The 14,433-nt window shown below is 41.4% G+C and overlaps 1 protein-coding gene across 8 annotated transcripts in view; it reads right to left on the bottom strand.

Moving 5' to 3' along the window:
- The window catches only part of C2cd3 (C2 domain containing 3 centriole elongation regulator), a 119,514-nt gene extending 105,106 nt beyond the window's left edge, over window positions 1–14,408 (bottom strand). For 3 of the 8 annotated variants that reach the window (XR_013043554.1, XM_006982147.4, XM_076548310.1), the window contains exons 1-3: window positions 13,932–14,152; window positions 11,681–11,950; window positions 6,658–6,815 (exon numbers count right to left, since the gene is read on the bottom strand). Coding sequence is in view for 6 of the 8 variants with exons in the window: in XM_006982147.4 (XP_006982209.1) it covers window positions 6,658–6,815; window positions 11,681–11,950; window positions 13,932–13,986 (483 nt within the window). In the remaining 2 variants the exon portion in view is untranslated. Of the gene's footprint in view, window positions 1–6,657; window positions 6,816–11,680; window positions 11,951–13,760; window positions 14,153–14,221 lie in introns of those variants that run through there. The other 5 variants (XM_042279667.2, XM_042279674.2, XM_042279658.2 and 2 more) reach the window with 4 other exon arrangements.
- Between the last annotated feature and the right edge of the window lie 25 nt (window positions 14,409–14,433).

Below are 14,433 nucleotides of genomic sequence, written 5' to 3'. Positions count from 1 at the left end.
AGTAACTTGGTCAGGATATGTATCCAGTTCTGAAGTTCCTAGCACATCCTAATATGAAGCAGAGTGATGACTACTCTCTGTTGTTACACCTGGAGCTATTAGTTAGTTGTAGCCAGAAGTTTCTCTGGTCCTGCCTAGCCCCATGGTTGGAATGAATCTCTCTCACCCGTAAGCTGGGCAGGACCAGAGAAATTTTTGGCTACATTTTGGCGCCCCATGTTGGGCACCAAAGGTAATGTTAAGTTTCTCTGGTCCTGCCTGGCCCCATGATCCTGCAGCCACTTATAAAATAATCACTCAGAGGCTTAATTACAAAATCTACGGCTTATGGCTCAAGCTTCTGGCTAGCTAGCTTTTTCATCTTAAATTAACCCATTCCTATTAATCTATGTTACCACATGGCCATGGCATTACTGGTCTGCTGGCATCTTGTTGCTCTTTTGGTGGTGGGCTCGAGTCTCTCCTGACTCTACCCTTCTTCTCTCTGTACCTCTGCTTGGATTTCCTACCTAGCTGTAAGCTTTTTTGCCATAGGCCAAAACAGCTTTATTTATTATCCAATGGGAGCCACACATATTCACAGCATACAGAAAGACATCCCACAGCAGTTAGGTTTCTTTTTTAATTTCCTTATAGTAAAACAATAATTTTATAACTGTAATTTCATGACTTTTCCTATATATATACATACACATGTAACTGTTACTGCCATAATCAAAAAGGGAACAGTTCCACTATCCCAATAATTGCCTTGTATTATCCTTTTATAGTTATGCCCTCCTTACTGTGAACCTCTACCATCTACTCATAGTGCCTTTTAAGACTCTCCTATAAATGCCATCATCTAGTGTATAAGCTTTGGAGAGTATTCCACTGTGGTGCTGCAAATGTTTCTGTTTTTTAGTGGCTAGCACACCATGACTGGTGTCTTATCACACTAATTACTTTGTAAATACTGAAGCAGCTTTGCATTCCTGAGGTAAGCTCTTGGGGTCAGGACTATTCTTCCTGGAGTGCTGGCCCCAGTTTGCCAGTATTTTCTTAGGGATTTTGAGGTCTAGGTTCATGAAAGATACTGCTCTGTAGTTTTATATTTTTCTTCTCTAGTTTTGGCATTAAAGTGTGACATGCCTCAGAATAGTGTTTTTTTCTTTTCAATTTTTCTGGAAGAGACAGATTGGTGGTATTTTTTCTTACCTTAAATGTTTGGAAGAATTTGCTAATGAAGTGATCCAGGACTAGAGATTTCTTTTTGGGGGGCAGGTCTGAAACTACAAATTCAGTTTTTACAAATAGTCCCAGGTCTATTCAGGCTATTTCTTCCTCTACTTCAGGGAGTTCTCATAGTTCAGTTTGGGAAGAATCAGTCCATTTCATTTAAGTCGTCAAATTTCTTTAGTGTCTGTGGGTTCTGTAATCTGCTGTCTTTCTTATAGTAGAGATAAGAGGAAAGTGGAATGTTTCTTTTTCAAATAAGTATATACTCATGGTTTTCATAATGACATCTTAAAATAATCTTTGTGTGCCTTGTGTGTTTGTGTGTGAGAGCAGGCATAGGTGTGCATGGTGTTACACTGAAGTCAGAGGACAATTTTGGGTCTTGTCTTTGCCTTCGACCTTGTTTGGGAGACTCTCTTGTTCATCAGTGTGCAGACAGGCTAGCTGGTCCATGAGCTTCTAGGGATTCTCCTGTTTCAGCCTCCCATCTTGCTGCAGGAACACTGATTAGAGACATGCACTACCAGGCCCAACTTTACATGGGTTCTTTGGATTTGAACTCAGGATTTCATACTTGCACAACATGCACTTTGCCCATTGGGCTGTCCTCAAAGCCCTCATAACAACATTTGAATTCAAATATATTATGTACTTTATGACACTATCTCCCCCATAGTCTCCTGTTCCCCTTCCTCCTCCTCCTAGACCCCTTCTTCTTCTAAAACAGCCTTGATTCCATTTTTACACCATATGTAAGTGTGTGTATGCAAAGAACGTGGAATATTTCTGTGTCCATGAAGGAAGAAAAAGAGACTTAGTGAATTTAAAATGAATGGGAACAGGCATGCTTCATTATGGAAAAGAAAATATTTCTAATGGGTAATATATGGACAAAATGTGATGTCTAAACCATTTTGTCAATACCATTATGAAACAAACTATAGCCATTCTGTAGAAAAGATGCATGATAAAAATGGAATAAATAGGAATACTGGAATTTAAGGAGATTTTTAAAAACTGAACCGTAAAGGCTGTTCTATAACACAAGTCATATCAACAGATAAGCGAGAAAGAACCAAAGCCTACCGAGAATGGTACATTTTTAAAGGACTCTCACCAAAGGCACCTGGATTTGTGTGTAGCAAACACTACTTACATATGTAAGTACAGCCAGTGATAATGTTGCACATGCCCATGATAAGACCATCCCCATCCAATTCTCTTCAGAATCTTACTGGCTCAATGATCTTATTTTCCATTTCCCATGGCTTTCTTCTTTGAACTCACTAGGTCCCCTACAATATTTTAGGCTAAATTCCGTATTTTTCTTTTACATTTAAAGATACAAGAAGCCTTTGTAGCTCAAACACTAGATGGGAACCACTGGGCATTATGCTAGCCGTTTCCTGCCATATCTAAATTTCTCAATCCTGTTACTCACTGCACTTAGCTCCTCTCGAACGCATGCGGTTTGCTGTGCTGCTACTGCAGGCTAGCCCAACACAGAGTGTTTCTGTAGCTTCTTCTCATTTAATGCTGGCAACGGTGCTTTAGAGCCATTTACAAATGGAGCACTGAAGCTCAGCAACTATAAATGATAGCTAGTCAACATAAAATGATTTTGGTAACCAAGTTCTCTTTGTCCACATCTAGTTGCTTGTGTTGAGCATGTGTGCACATGTGTGTCCAGGCACACCTTGTCTGTGTGGCAGCAATGTGGAGGCTAAGACTGACCTAAGGATGTCTTCCTCAAGCACATTTGTTTAAAACACCACATTCTTCTGAGAGCCAGTCCCTGAACCTGGTGCTCCCCATTCAGCTGGACTGGCTGGGATCTGCCCGACTCTCCTCCCAGTCCTGGGCTTACAGGTGCATGCAGCCGTGTCTGCCTTTTACAAGGGTTCTGGGACTCCAAACTCAAGTCCTCTGCTTGCACAGCAAACCCTTTGCTGAGCTCTCTCTCCTGCTGCACATTTTCCATTATATCATCCTATATCCCTCTTTCACTGTTGCTTCTCTGGGAAAAAAGGAATTTTTAAAAATACTTTTTAAAAAAGTTTTATATATATATATATATATATATATATATATATATATATATATATATAAAAGCTTTTTTTTTTAAGATTTATTTATTTATTATGTATACATTGTTCTGTCTATACATATCCCCACAGGCCAGAAGAGGGCACCAGATCTCATTACAGATGGTTGTGAGCCACCATGTGGTTGCTGGGAATTGAACTCAGGACCTTTGGAAGAGCAAGCAGTGCTCTTAACCTCTGAGCCATCTCTCCAGCCCAAAAAGGTTTGTTTTATTTAAAAATTGTGTGTGTGGTTATATGATTGCAAATGCAGATGCCTGTAGATGTTAGAGGTGTTGGATCCCCTGGAGCTAGAGTTATAGGCAGTTATGAGCTGCCCAACACACGTGCTGGGAACTGAATTCTGGTCCTTTGGAAATACAGCAAGTACTTTTAACCATTAAACTATATTTCCAGTTCTGGAAAAAGGGAAATTTTAACTGTTACTTCTACTTCACTGTAAGTGAATTGCTTCTTATTTCTAAACTCCTTATCTTTCAGAATCTGACTTCTGTCTCAATCTTCCATTAAAAACATTTCAAATCCAATGACTTTTAAATTTAAAAATACAAATCTTATTACATAAATTACATTTAAATATGGTCAAAAAATAGTATAGCTGCTTTGGAAAACTCTGGTAGTTCCTCAAAAAGTTAAACAGAGTGCCATATCACCCACCAATTCTACTCCTACGTGTGTGCCCAAGGGAACTGAAAGCACATGTTCACAAAAGGACTTAAACAGAGATGTTCATGAAAGCTAAAAAACCCAATGTCCACTAACTGGAAAACAGATAAAATGAGGTCTATCTATACAATCAAATGTTTCACCCACAAAAAAGAAGATATGCTATGCCATATATAATCTTAAAAACACTATGTTAAGTGAAAGAACCCAGTTTCAAAAGAGCACACAATATTCTGTATATTTGAAACATCAGGAGTAGAAAATACATAAGGACAGAAAGTAGAATGATATGCCAGGGGTTGGGGCTGGAGATCATGGAAGAGTGACTGATATTAAGTAAAGTAAAAATCGGGTTTTGGAATGAAAGAAATGTCTTGGAGTCAGAAAATAGTAAAGCTTATATACTCTGCTGACTATACTTGGAAAACAAAAATTGAACTGTACACTTTAAAAGGATGGATTTCATATTTTCAAATTATATTTTGATTATGAAAAACACACCACCACCATAAAAGGCCACATAGAATCCTCCATTCCTACCGCTATTTTCGTTCCTTATTTTTCCCTAGGCATCAAAGCACACGCATACCTGTAGCACCATTTAATTTTCTTTGGTCGTCATCAAACTACAATTAATTCTGTTAAACCAACTGTTTGCATTTCTCTAGCACTGAAAAGACATTGACCTAACTAACCCCAAGGATACAGAGCACTCTCTTCTTCTGGGGGTATTTCTATAAGACTGAGGCAAATGAAGCTGATTGTCTTTATGGCTTTGAAACATAAAGTTCAGCATCTTGGAGCCTGATGCAAACCCTACAGCAGCAGACACATGAGTAAACAAGCCTCACTTCACCATAGTCATCAACGGAATAAAAGTGACACACATCCAGTGACAAGTCCTTGAGCTCCTCCACTTGGCTGCAGGCATTTCGGAGTTGCTATTCTCTTGCACTGACAGAGTGACATGTGTGCCTCTGTGGTCATTCTGTATCTGGCAATGTTAGTGTTCTTCCTCCACTTTTGCTTGGTTTCCTCTCCAATTTATTTCATTTTCTGTATTAACTTTAGGGCAAATTTAGCAAGGTGTAAAACCAATTGAAAACTTTAAACCTTTATTTGCATTTATTCCATGCTGAATTTATCCCCATGCTCTAAGTTTTAGCTTTTTCAGTTTCTTCTGGGACACCTTTTTCTTCTGTGCAGCCTCCTCTTCTGGCTTTGGAACAATTGGTTCTTTTTCAGCGAGGATCATCTCACTGTGGCAGTGAGCTCATGTGTGGGTTAATCCAGCCATTAGCTCTGTCAACTCAATGGCCTATCTCAGGAGCTTTGTGCACTTTGTTCAATGACGAGAATCCATATCTAAACTCTTAAGTTCAGCATCACTCTATCCATTCTTAAGTGTGTGTAGCAATAATTCGGTACTTGTTTGGGCTACCAACCCTGTGTCCAGCCCCACTGGACACGGCCTGGGTGCACCTACTGACTCCACCATTATAATATGGGAAGAGCACACAGGGCTTCTTCAAAGTGACATCTTCAACGTGACATCTTCCAGATTCTTGGTGGCTTTTTGGACATGCATACTCTTGATGGTCTGGGCAGTTTCAGTGTTCTTAAAGTGGACACAAATATTTGAATCTCGTGATTTGCATGGTTTTTTAGGGCTTTCTGTGTCAAGGAGTAGCGAACCATCTTCACAGTTCACCTCAGGCTGCTTACAGGAAGAAGCATGAGGGCTCCTGGGAGAATTCATTCATTGTTTGAATTTGTAAAATGTGAATGTTAAGTGTTTACCCTGAAGCTCTCCCAGAGTTCCCTCAGAAAAGGAATCCTATGTTCTTCAGAGCACCCTCTCATACCTACAGTACAGTATGTGTCATAATGTGTTCTAGAAAACTCTATGAGAGCTGTGTCTTATCTCTGTATTAGTGGTACATAAAAGTGGGTCAATGAGTGACAATATTAAAGACGGCATGTACAGGAGTCAAACCACGGCTTCTTGGCACTGTACTAGGAACTGGGGGAAGCAAAGGAAGAAAACAGAGTCTCATCCTTTAGAGTCTAGACTCCACATGGGGATCCCATCAACCAACAGTTCTGGATACTGCACTACAACAGTGACGACTCGATCAATGCTCCTGCGAACTCAGTACAGCGCAGGTAGTGTGAAAGCCTCCTGATGGCGGTGGACTTAGAGAAAGCGGAAACAAAGCCAAGTGCAGTCAGTAAGGCACACGGTAGGACTTTGCAGAGACATGGGAACCATGGCCCTATCCATTCTAGAAGACTTGACTTCTGCCCCCAGACTCTATTCTTTGCAGCCGTCACTGGGTGGTCAGACAGGAAATGTCCCCCATAGGCTCCTGTATTTGAACACTTGGTCCCAGCTGGTGAGGCTGTTTTGGAAAGTTGTGGAACCTTTAGGAGGTGGGGCCTCGCCAAGAGAAGTGAGGCGTGAGGTGGACTTGAGGTTTATCGGACCCGTCCTATCTTTGCTTGCCGATCTTCCCCAGAGTGAGCAAGCAGCCTCAAGCTTTCCCACAAGTGACTGTACCCTCAAACTGGGAATCAGAATAAACCCTCAGGTTGCTTCCTATCAGGAATTTGGCTCCAGTAATGAGAAAAGGGATAACATGGCAGTGAAGAATTACAACATTTTTACCTGAAGGTCTCCAAGTTTCTTAGATGCTGGTGAAACAATGGTAAAGAATCCATTGATTTGATGGGTGGGAGACAGCTGGGCGAGTCCATTGATCTGAACTCTGCCAACCGGAAGGTGGTCAAGTTTGGTGATGACTTCCAACACCAGCACGGCCATATCTAATCAGAAACAATTACAACATATTCAGATAGTTTCCACTATTTTGGTTTTTGGAAGTAGGCCATATGGTACATGGTGAAAAACTTTCAATTGAAGTAAACCAGGCGCTTACTTATGATACCATGTTAGGAGAGGCGAGCCCAACACCAAAAGAACGAGAGCTTTAGAGAGGAGGGACAGGTACGGGATATTATAGATATTATAAATGCTGAATAGTTAGCATATTAAGTATGTGGTAAGAAAAACACCTTTCATGGGCTAGTGAGGATGCTTTTGTGGGTAAGTGCTTGTCTTGAAAGCTCAAGGATCTGAGTCCAATCCCCAGAATCCATGTAAAAAAGTCAGGTAAGGTAGTGGGCACTTAAATGCCAGCACGGAGGAAGTGGAGACAGGTAGACAGATACCTGGAGTTTGCCATCCAGTCAAGCTAGCAAGTGCCACACAGTGAGCCCTGGGTCCTACACACACACACACACACACACACAAAAGTGACAGAGCCTGAGAAACAACATCTGTGGTTGTCCTACACACACACACACACACACACACACACACACACACACACACACACACAGATATCTTTAAGAGTACTAGTAAATGTATCAGCCAGGTACATAAACCCTTAATCCCAGCACTGTGGAGGTAGAGACAGAGTGATCGACTTCTATGAGTTGGAAGCCACCTGGTCTATACAGTAAATTCCAGGCCAGCCATAGCCACACAGCGAGACCTCGTCTCATTACAAAACAACAAACAAACAAACAAAAAGCACTAATAAATGTATTTGCCAAGAACTCCAGCACTGGTCCTAAGATACTGACTATAATTGCTAATAACACCTCCTAGTTACTTCCCTCCCATCCTTTCAGCTTTGACTTAGAGAAAGTCCTGTGGGACTGCAGGGTTGGTCTTGACCTCCCAGAAGCCAATTGCTTGTTCCTAAGTTATGTTTGGAATACTGAGGTACCAAAAAACACTCGAAACCAAGACAAACAGAAACACATTAACTACAATTTATCTCTCATCCCTTCAGAATTTTAATTCATAGAAAGAGAATAAAGTGTACACAAATGGAATCTAATATGTCAAGACAGTACGAATTCTGAGTATTTTCTTATTGAAGATGAGAAATGGTTCATTATTACTATTTGTTCAACCCTTAAATGAAAAGTATAGGACTTATAATGAGAAGAGACATGTGGGATTTTCTTGGCTCTAAGTCATGAGCTGTTTTGGTAGAACCATCTATAAAATAGGCATCTTAACATCTGTGTGGGGGAACTGAGGATACTGCATATAGATTACACAGGACAGTGTCTTCCCACATAGCAGTTACTGAATGACTATTACATGACTTTAAACAAATTACTTAACATATCACAGCCCTTTTCCTGGTGCTTATCTCAGAAAATTATATAAATACATCTGCAAAAGGAGGCTGCAAATGCTATCCAGATGTGGAATAGGGGAAGTGGACCAACATCTATCGGTTACTTACTAATGACTAGATTCTTTTATGCCTCAGTATTCTCTTCAGAATTTGTTTTTAAAATTACCCTTCTCTTTACTTATTTTTGTGTGTTGTGTGTGTGAGCATATCACAGCACACAGGTAGAGGCCACAGACAACTTGCAGGAGCTGGTTCTCTCCTCCCACCGTGTGGAGCCTGGGGAGCAAACTCAGGTCATCAGGCTTGGTGGCAGGTGCCTCTAAGCATTGAGTCACTTCACTGGCCTTTCTTTTTTTTTCCCAGAGCAGAGAACCAAACACAAGGCCTTCCACCAAGCACTCCACCACTTGGCCCCCAACCCTTGGCCCTTTCTTTACAATACTCTGGTAGAGGTGTTCTAACTCTAGGTTGGGGGTTAAACATGATCAGAGAGGTCACTTAACAGTGCAAGGTTCAGTAAGTATTACAGTCATCAAAATGGGCTAAAACTTAGTTCTCTGCAATTCTAAAGCTGACTATACTCTGTTACTTTACTATACACTGCTTAAAGGAGAAGATGCTTCGTTCTAACAGATCTGTGGTCCTTATCCTCATTCTTGCTGTGCCATCACTCAGTATATGCACATTCCCACATCACTCATTCCACCCGAATCTTCTCTGATTAAACAGTGGTGAAGATGGATGCTTGAGGGCCACTGAAGTATGTTTCGGAGTGTTTACGGACTCTATGTCTGGAAAAAGAGTAAAGGGCAGAGGAGAACGACATAAAGGAAACAATGAGGCGTTATCAAGCCTCCTATCCTTGCCAGCATGGATGTCTATGCACCACTTTTGTGCCTGGTGCCCCTTGGAGGCCAGAAGGATCCCCTGGAACTGGAGGTACAGCCAGTTGACAGCTGCCATATGAGTGCTGGGAACCCAAGCCAGATCTTCTGGAAGAGCAGACAGTACTCTTAACCTCAGAGACATCGCTCCAGCTCCAAGCTCTCTACCTTCTGAGGCAGCATAAAAGAATAAATATTAGTGATCCTGGAGCCAAGAGTCTTCCTAAAATTAAGGCTAGGGTTATGGTGACCTTGGGTTAAATTTTTTTAAAAAAATTATATGTCACTGGGCCGTGGTGGCACATGCCTTTAATCCCAGTACTCAGGAGGCGAATCTCTGTGAATTTGAGGCCAGCCTGGTCTACAGAGCAAGTTCCAAGACAGGCTCCAAAGCTGCAGAGAAACTTTGTCTTGGAAAACAACAAACAAAACAAAACAACAACAACAACAACAAAAATTAAACCCACCATCTAGAAAATGAGTCTAATACCTCAGCAAGTAGACAGGGCCTCAAGACAAGTGTTCTAGACTCCTCAGAGGCTTCAGCTTAATTCTTCACCTGTATTTCCATTTTCCTTCAATAAAATGGCTTTTAAAACACTCTATCTAGAGTGTTTAGTGACTGTATTAACATCTTTTCAGAGTAAGATAAAACAGGATTGAAGGAGTGAACAAGAAACCATCTCACTGCATCACAGGACGGCTTTCCTGAGCTGACAGACTTGAAAGCATTTCATAAACTGTAAGACACGTGATGGCTCCGTGTTGCTGTTTTTCCTGAACTCACTGGTTCACTATTTCCTCTCCCCATGGACTCTCTGTCTCATGCCCATCTAGAAACTACTCATTAGCTTACCTTTGTGTCTTAAGTGTGACATGCAGGAAAAGGGTGCAGGAGAGAGGAGGGTGCAGGAGAGGAGGGGTGCAGAGAACAACAATAGCACAGATGCCCGCCCCCAGATCCAGAAATAGTCATATTCCCAAGTTTTCAGTTATAGTGGGCATTTCTATGAAGGAAGTACAGACCGCTTGGCTCCTTCTCTTCTTTTCATCTATTTCATTTATTTACTGTTGAGGGGACACTGCCACCATGCACAAGTGGCAGTCAGAGGAACTCTGTGGGAGTCAGTTTTCTTCCTCTAACATGTGGGACCTTTGCCTCAAATTTTGGTGCTCAGGCTCTGTGCCAAGTGTCTGTGCCCCCTGAGCCAGTTCACCAGCCCATCTTAGCTCTCCATTTTCTAGAAAACAATCATGGTTATGTTGACAGCTGGCTCACTCTTACAAGGTTCACCCCATCTGTGTCCTACTCAAACACTGCCTTTCCCTTGATTTCTTTTCTAACTAGAAAACGAAATTTGGGCATGGACATATTATTTTGTGTTAGGCTCCTTCAAATTACTGGTAGGAAAATTAAAGTCCAGAAAGATGAAATGGCTCATTCAATATAAAGTAGAAAGAGTAAAAAGCAGAAGTAGGATTCTGGTTTCCTAATAATTTACACGATTGCCCTTTATTGACAACCTACAAGAGTCACATTTCTCTATGTATGGGGTAGTTGCATACATACTGCCACACACTGCCTGGCATCACTTATTAACGCCTCATGTGAGTTCTTGATAGAGTCAATACTTTAAAACTTTCTCCCCCAGTTCCTCAAATACTATCTGTGCAGACCTTACACCTACAATGTAGCAGGTACTGGACTGGTCACTTCATATTTTTTCCATCAAGTTCCATGATAATTCCTAATAGGAACATACTATTCTCCCCACAATCGGAAACTGAGACTCTACATTCTTAAGAAACCTCCTAGCCTGGCCGACTGGTTCACCCCTTTAATCCCAGCACTCGAGAGGCAGAGGCAGGTGGATTTCTGAGTTCGAGGCCAGCCTGGTCTACAGAGTGAGTTCCAGGACAGCCAGAGCTACACAGAGAAACTCTGTCTTGAAAAACAAACAACAACAACAACAAAAAAAAAACCCGAAACAAAAACCTCCTAGTATCACACAACAATCCAGGTCTGATCTAGAGTTCTAACTTAACAGTCTAGACTTCAAATCTGTGTTCTTTCCATTCAGCCAGTTTGTTTCTTCATGAAAATACCCAGATGGCCAAAGGGTAGCTTTTTGATGTCACTTTATAGCAGAGGGAAGAGGGTCAGAAATGTCAAAGTACATTCCCCAAATCCTATAGTTCCTAACACCAACTGAAATGTTTAGATGAAGTATAGTGACCTCACAAGATGTACAAATGAATGTATGACTGTTGATTCCTGCATTAAAAGACACCTTTTTTCTTACTGACCTATTAACCTTTCTCATTTGAAGATTTAAGTTTTACAAATAAATACGATTTACATTCAGATTTATCATCTTTATGAAATCTGATAAGATTCAAAGTTAGTCTTATGAACCCAGCACTAAAAAATAGTGGCAAAATCTAAAGACATTAGTCTCTGTCCTTGACTGTATGACCTTGGCAGGAAAGATAGTTTAAAGTTGGTCTTTGCTGAAATAATAGCCTGCTGACGGCAAGCAGGTTTCCTATCGGGTTTGCCATTACGACAACAAAGCAAGCGCATACATACCTGTTAGGTACGAGGTGAACTGCTTTGGACCACATCGGACAGCGTAACGGGTGGTCGTTCTCACAGCTTTTGGTTCAGTCTGCAATGCATCCCTGGGACAAAAGAGGGTGCCGTCGGATGTCTCTCCCCACCATCTTACTCGGACAAGTACACACACGGGGGGCTTCGCGATCTTCCAGACGACTTTACTAATAGTCAGTTTGAGAAAGCAGCGTAACTGCCCTTCAACCAGAGGGGGCAGGCTTGTGGATGGTGAAACGTCACTCAAACCTACGGAGGAACGCAACACAACCGAGTTAATAAAATCTAGACTATGTATGGATTATTATTATTTTTTTTTTTGAGACGGGATCTCACTAGATAGTATTAACCTATCTGGAACTCACTTATGTAGACCAGGCTAGCCTCAAATGTACAGAAATCCACCTATTTCTGCCTCCTGAGAGCTGGGATAAAGGTGTGTACCACCACACCATAATATGCTCTTTGAATGAAAAATAAATAAAACTACTTAGTGTCTACAGAGAAGGCTTTTCCTACCTGTTCTAATACTGAGAAGAAACTAGAAAAACAGGCCATAGACCAGCCTACCTGGTCATTTATAAGAGTTGGATACTGAGTATTTAGGTTGCATTCAGATCATTTTAAGTAAGGAACAGTCCATGTAAGTCATGTTAATCCAAACTTTGCTTTAATTGAAAGATATTACTTGAAAAACACAAACATAATTATTCAAGTGGACAGTAGTTGGAAGTTTTGTTAAATACTGCTGCAAATCCACAGTTAAAATACATTATCTTTATCTCATTCTTATTTTAAAACTGACATTAAACATGAAACAGTAGCTCCTCTGACAATTTAGTGTGAATCAACACAACTTAGAATTTCAGCAAAGACCATCTTAAATCATCTTTGCTGCCAAAATCATGCAATCAAGAAGGATGGAGACTAACATCTTTAGATTTGCTGCTAATTTTTTAGTTCTGGGTTAATAACATTTATTAACTTCAAATCTTAGATTTCAAAAAGATGATGAATCAAAATGCAAATGAAACAAGTAATTGCAACCCTGGTTTTCCTTTCAATCAGTACCTTTCCTGAAAGATTTAGAGAAGACTTAAAAAAAAAATACTTGCGAGGCTATGGCAGAAGGATCTCAAGTTCAAGGCCAGCCTGGGGTCTACAGGCAGATCCTGTCTCAACAAATAAAAACATTTATGTATACATCTTTCTAGCTCTCTTTTTCTTTGGGGAGTGATCATATATCATAAGAAGAAAATATACTGAAATCTATCTGATTAGTAATAAATAAGAACAGTTCTTTCAACTAAAACAAATAATTTGTGCTCTGTATAGTGGAGAAAAGATCCACCACAAAGCGCAGGGATAATCTGCTGAGATATAAAAGTATATGCATATACATGCATATAATAAGTGTACCTGTATATGCATATGCCATAGCAAGGTCATTCTATTCTATACTTCCACTGCATTTCTACTTTGACTTTCTTCTTATCCACCAATGCTTGACTGGTTTGACACTGGGAACACCAGCACTGGACATCTTTCTTCTCAGAACCTCCATCATTGCTGGCAGGAAAGGCATTACCTTAAAATTGCCTTATTGATTTTTAGATAGCTTGCACAAGATTCTTTCCCAGACTGTGGCTTCAGTTCAGTCCCTAACCCGATGATCTAATGTACCATCACTGTTCTCAACAGCACTCTCCTCACTAAAGAGACAATTATAATCTCAAAAGTCAGGGTCACCCAATGTGACACAATGAGGATGGTCACATATTCAATTTTCAGTTTCATGATCTGCTGAGTTCCTACAGTAACTGCTGTCACTACGGCCAACAATCCCTATTCTTCTGGTCAGTTTGGGTTACTGATTTAAAGAAGTCCTATACCACACACCCTTTCATCATCTCAGGCTATTCAGAGATACTTATATCATGCCCCCCCCTCCAAATCCTACTATCACACATACACTTATCCTTGTCGTAAGAGACACTCTTAATTTTCTTGTTCTTCTATCCATACCTATTAACCCTCACTGCCTCATTTATCGACTCACAGGCACTATTTCTTTTCTATTCTTTAAAAGAAGTTGTGTCTTTTAATAACTTTCTAGTCGCCTGGATATTCTGTTCCGTCCTCTTTTGTTTTGTTTAACCGGAGCGGATGGAGGTCTCAGAATTCCTTTCGCCCTTTTACGCTTTCCTCAACTTTCCGACAGACAGGTTACCTCTCTTCTTGCGCCCACGGCCGCCCCCAGGCCCTTGGCCTTTCCGTTGTTTCATGCCGAGCCCGGGCCCTTCGTGACCAACTCAACACAGGTGCCAGCTCCTAAGCTGTGTGCTCCCGCCATCCCTTCCCACGGCGCCTGCGTTCCCCGGCAACGGGCGCCGCTGGGAAGCCTGGGACGCAGGAAGAAGCAACTCTCTCCAACAGTTCCCGGAAAGAGGTGCCAAGGGAAGGCGCCAATATGTTTTCCGGCGAGTAGACTACAACACCCAGAATGCTTTGCCTCCCTACTTTTGCGAGGTTGCGGCAGGGCACCTGCAGCTGCGCAAGCGCAAAATGGTACACCATTTGAGGACTCCATTGTCCAGCATGCATTGCCTTCAGGAGGACTCCTTCTTCCGTCGAGGGTTGTCGAGTTCTCTGATAAGAGTCTGAGGGATCCGCAGACTCCGTTACCCAGTTTCCTTTGTGCGAAGCTGTTGCGCACTTCCGGTGGAAGCGCC

The sequence above is a fragment of the Peromyscus maniculatus genome, chromosome 1 (assembly GCF_049852395.1).
Source record: "Peromyscus maniculatus bairdii isolate BWxNUB_F1_BW_parent chromosome 1, HU_Pman_BW_mat_3.1, whole genome shotgun sequence".
Classification (NCBI taxonomy): domain Eukaryota; kingdom Metazoa; phylum Chordata; class Mammalia; order Rodentia; family Cricetidae; genus Peromyscus; species Peromyscus maniculatus.
The sequence above is the reverse complement of the archived record's forward strand: the minus strand, read 5'-3'. Positions and strand labels throughout refer to the sequence as shown.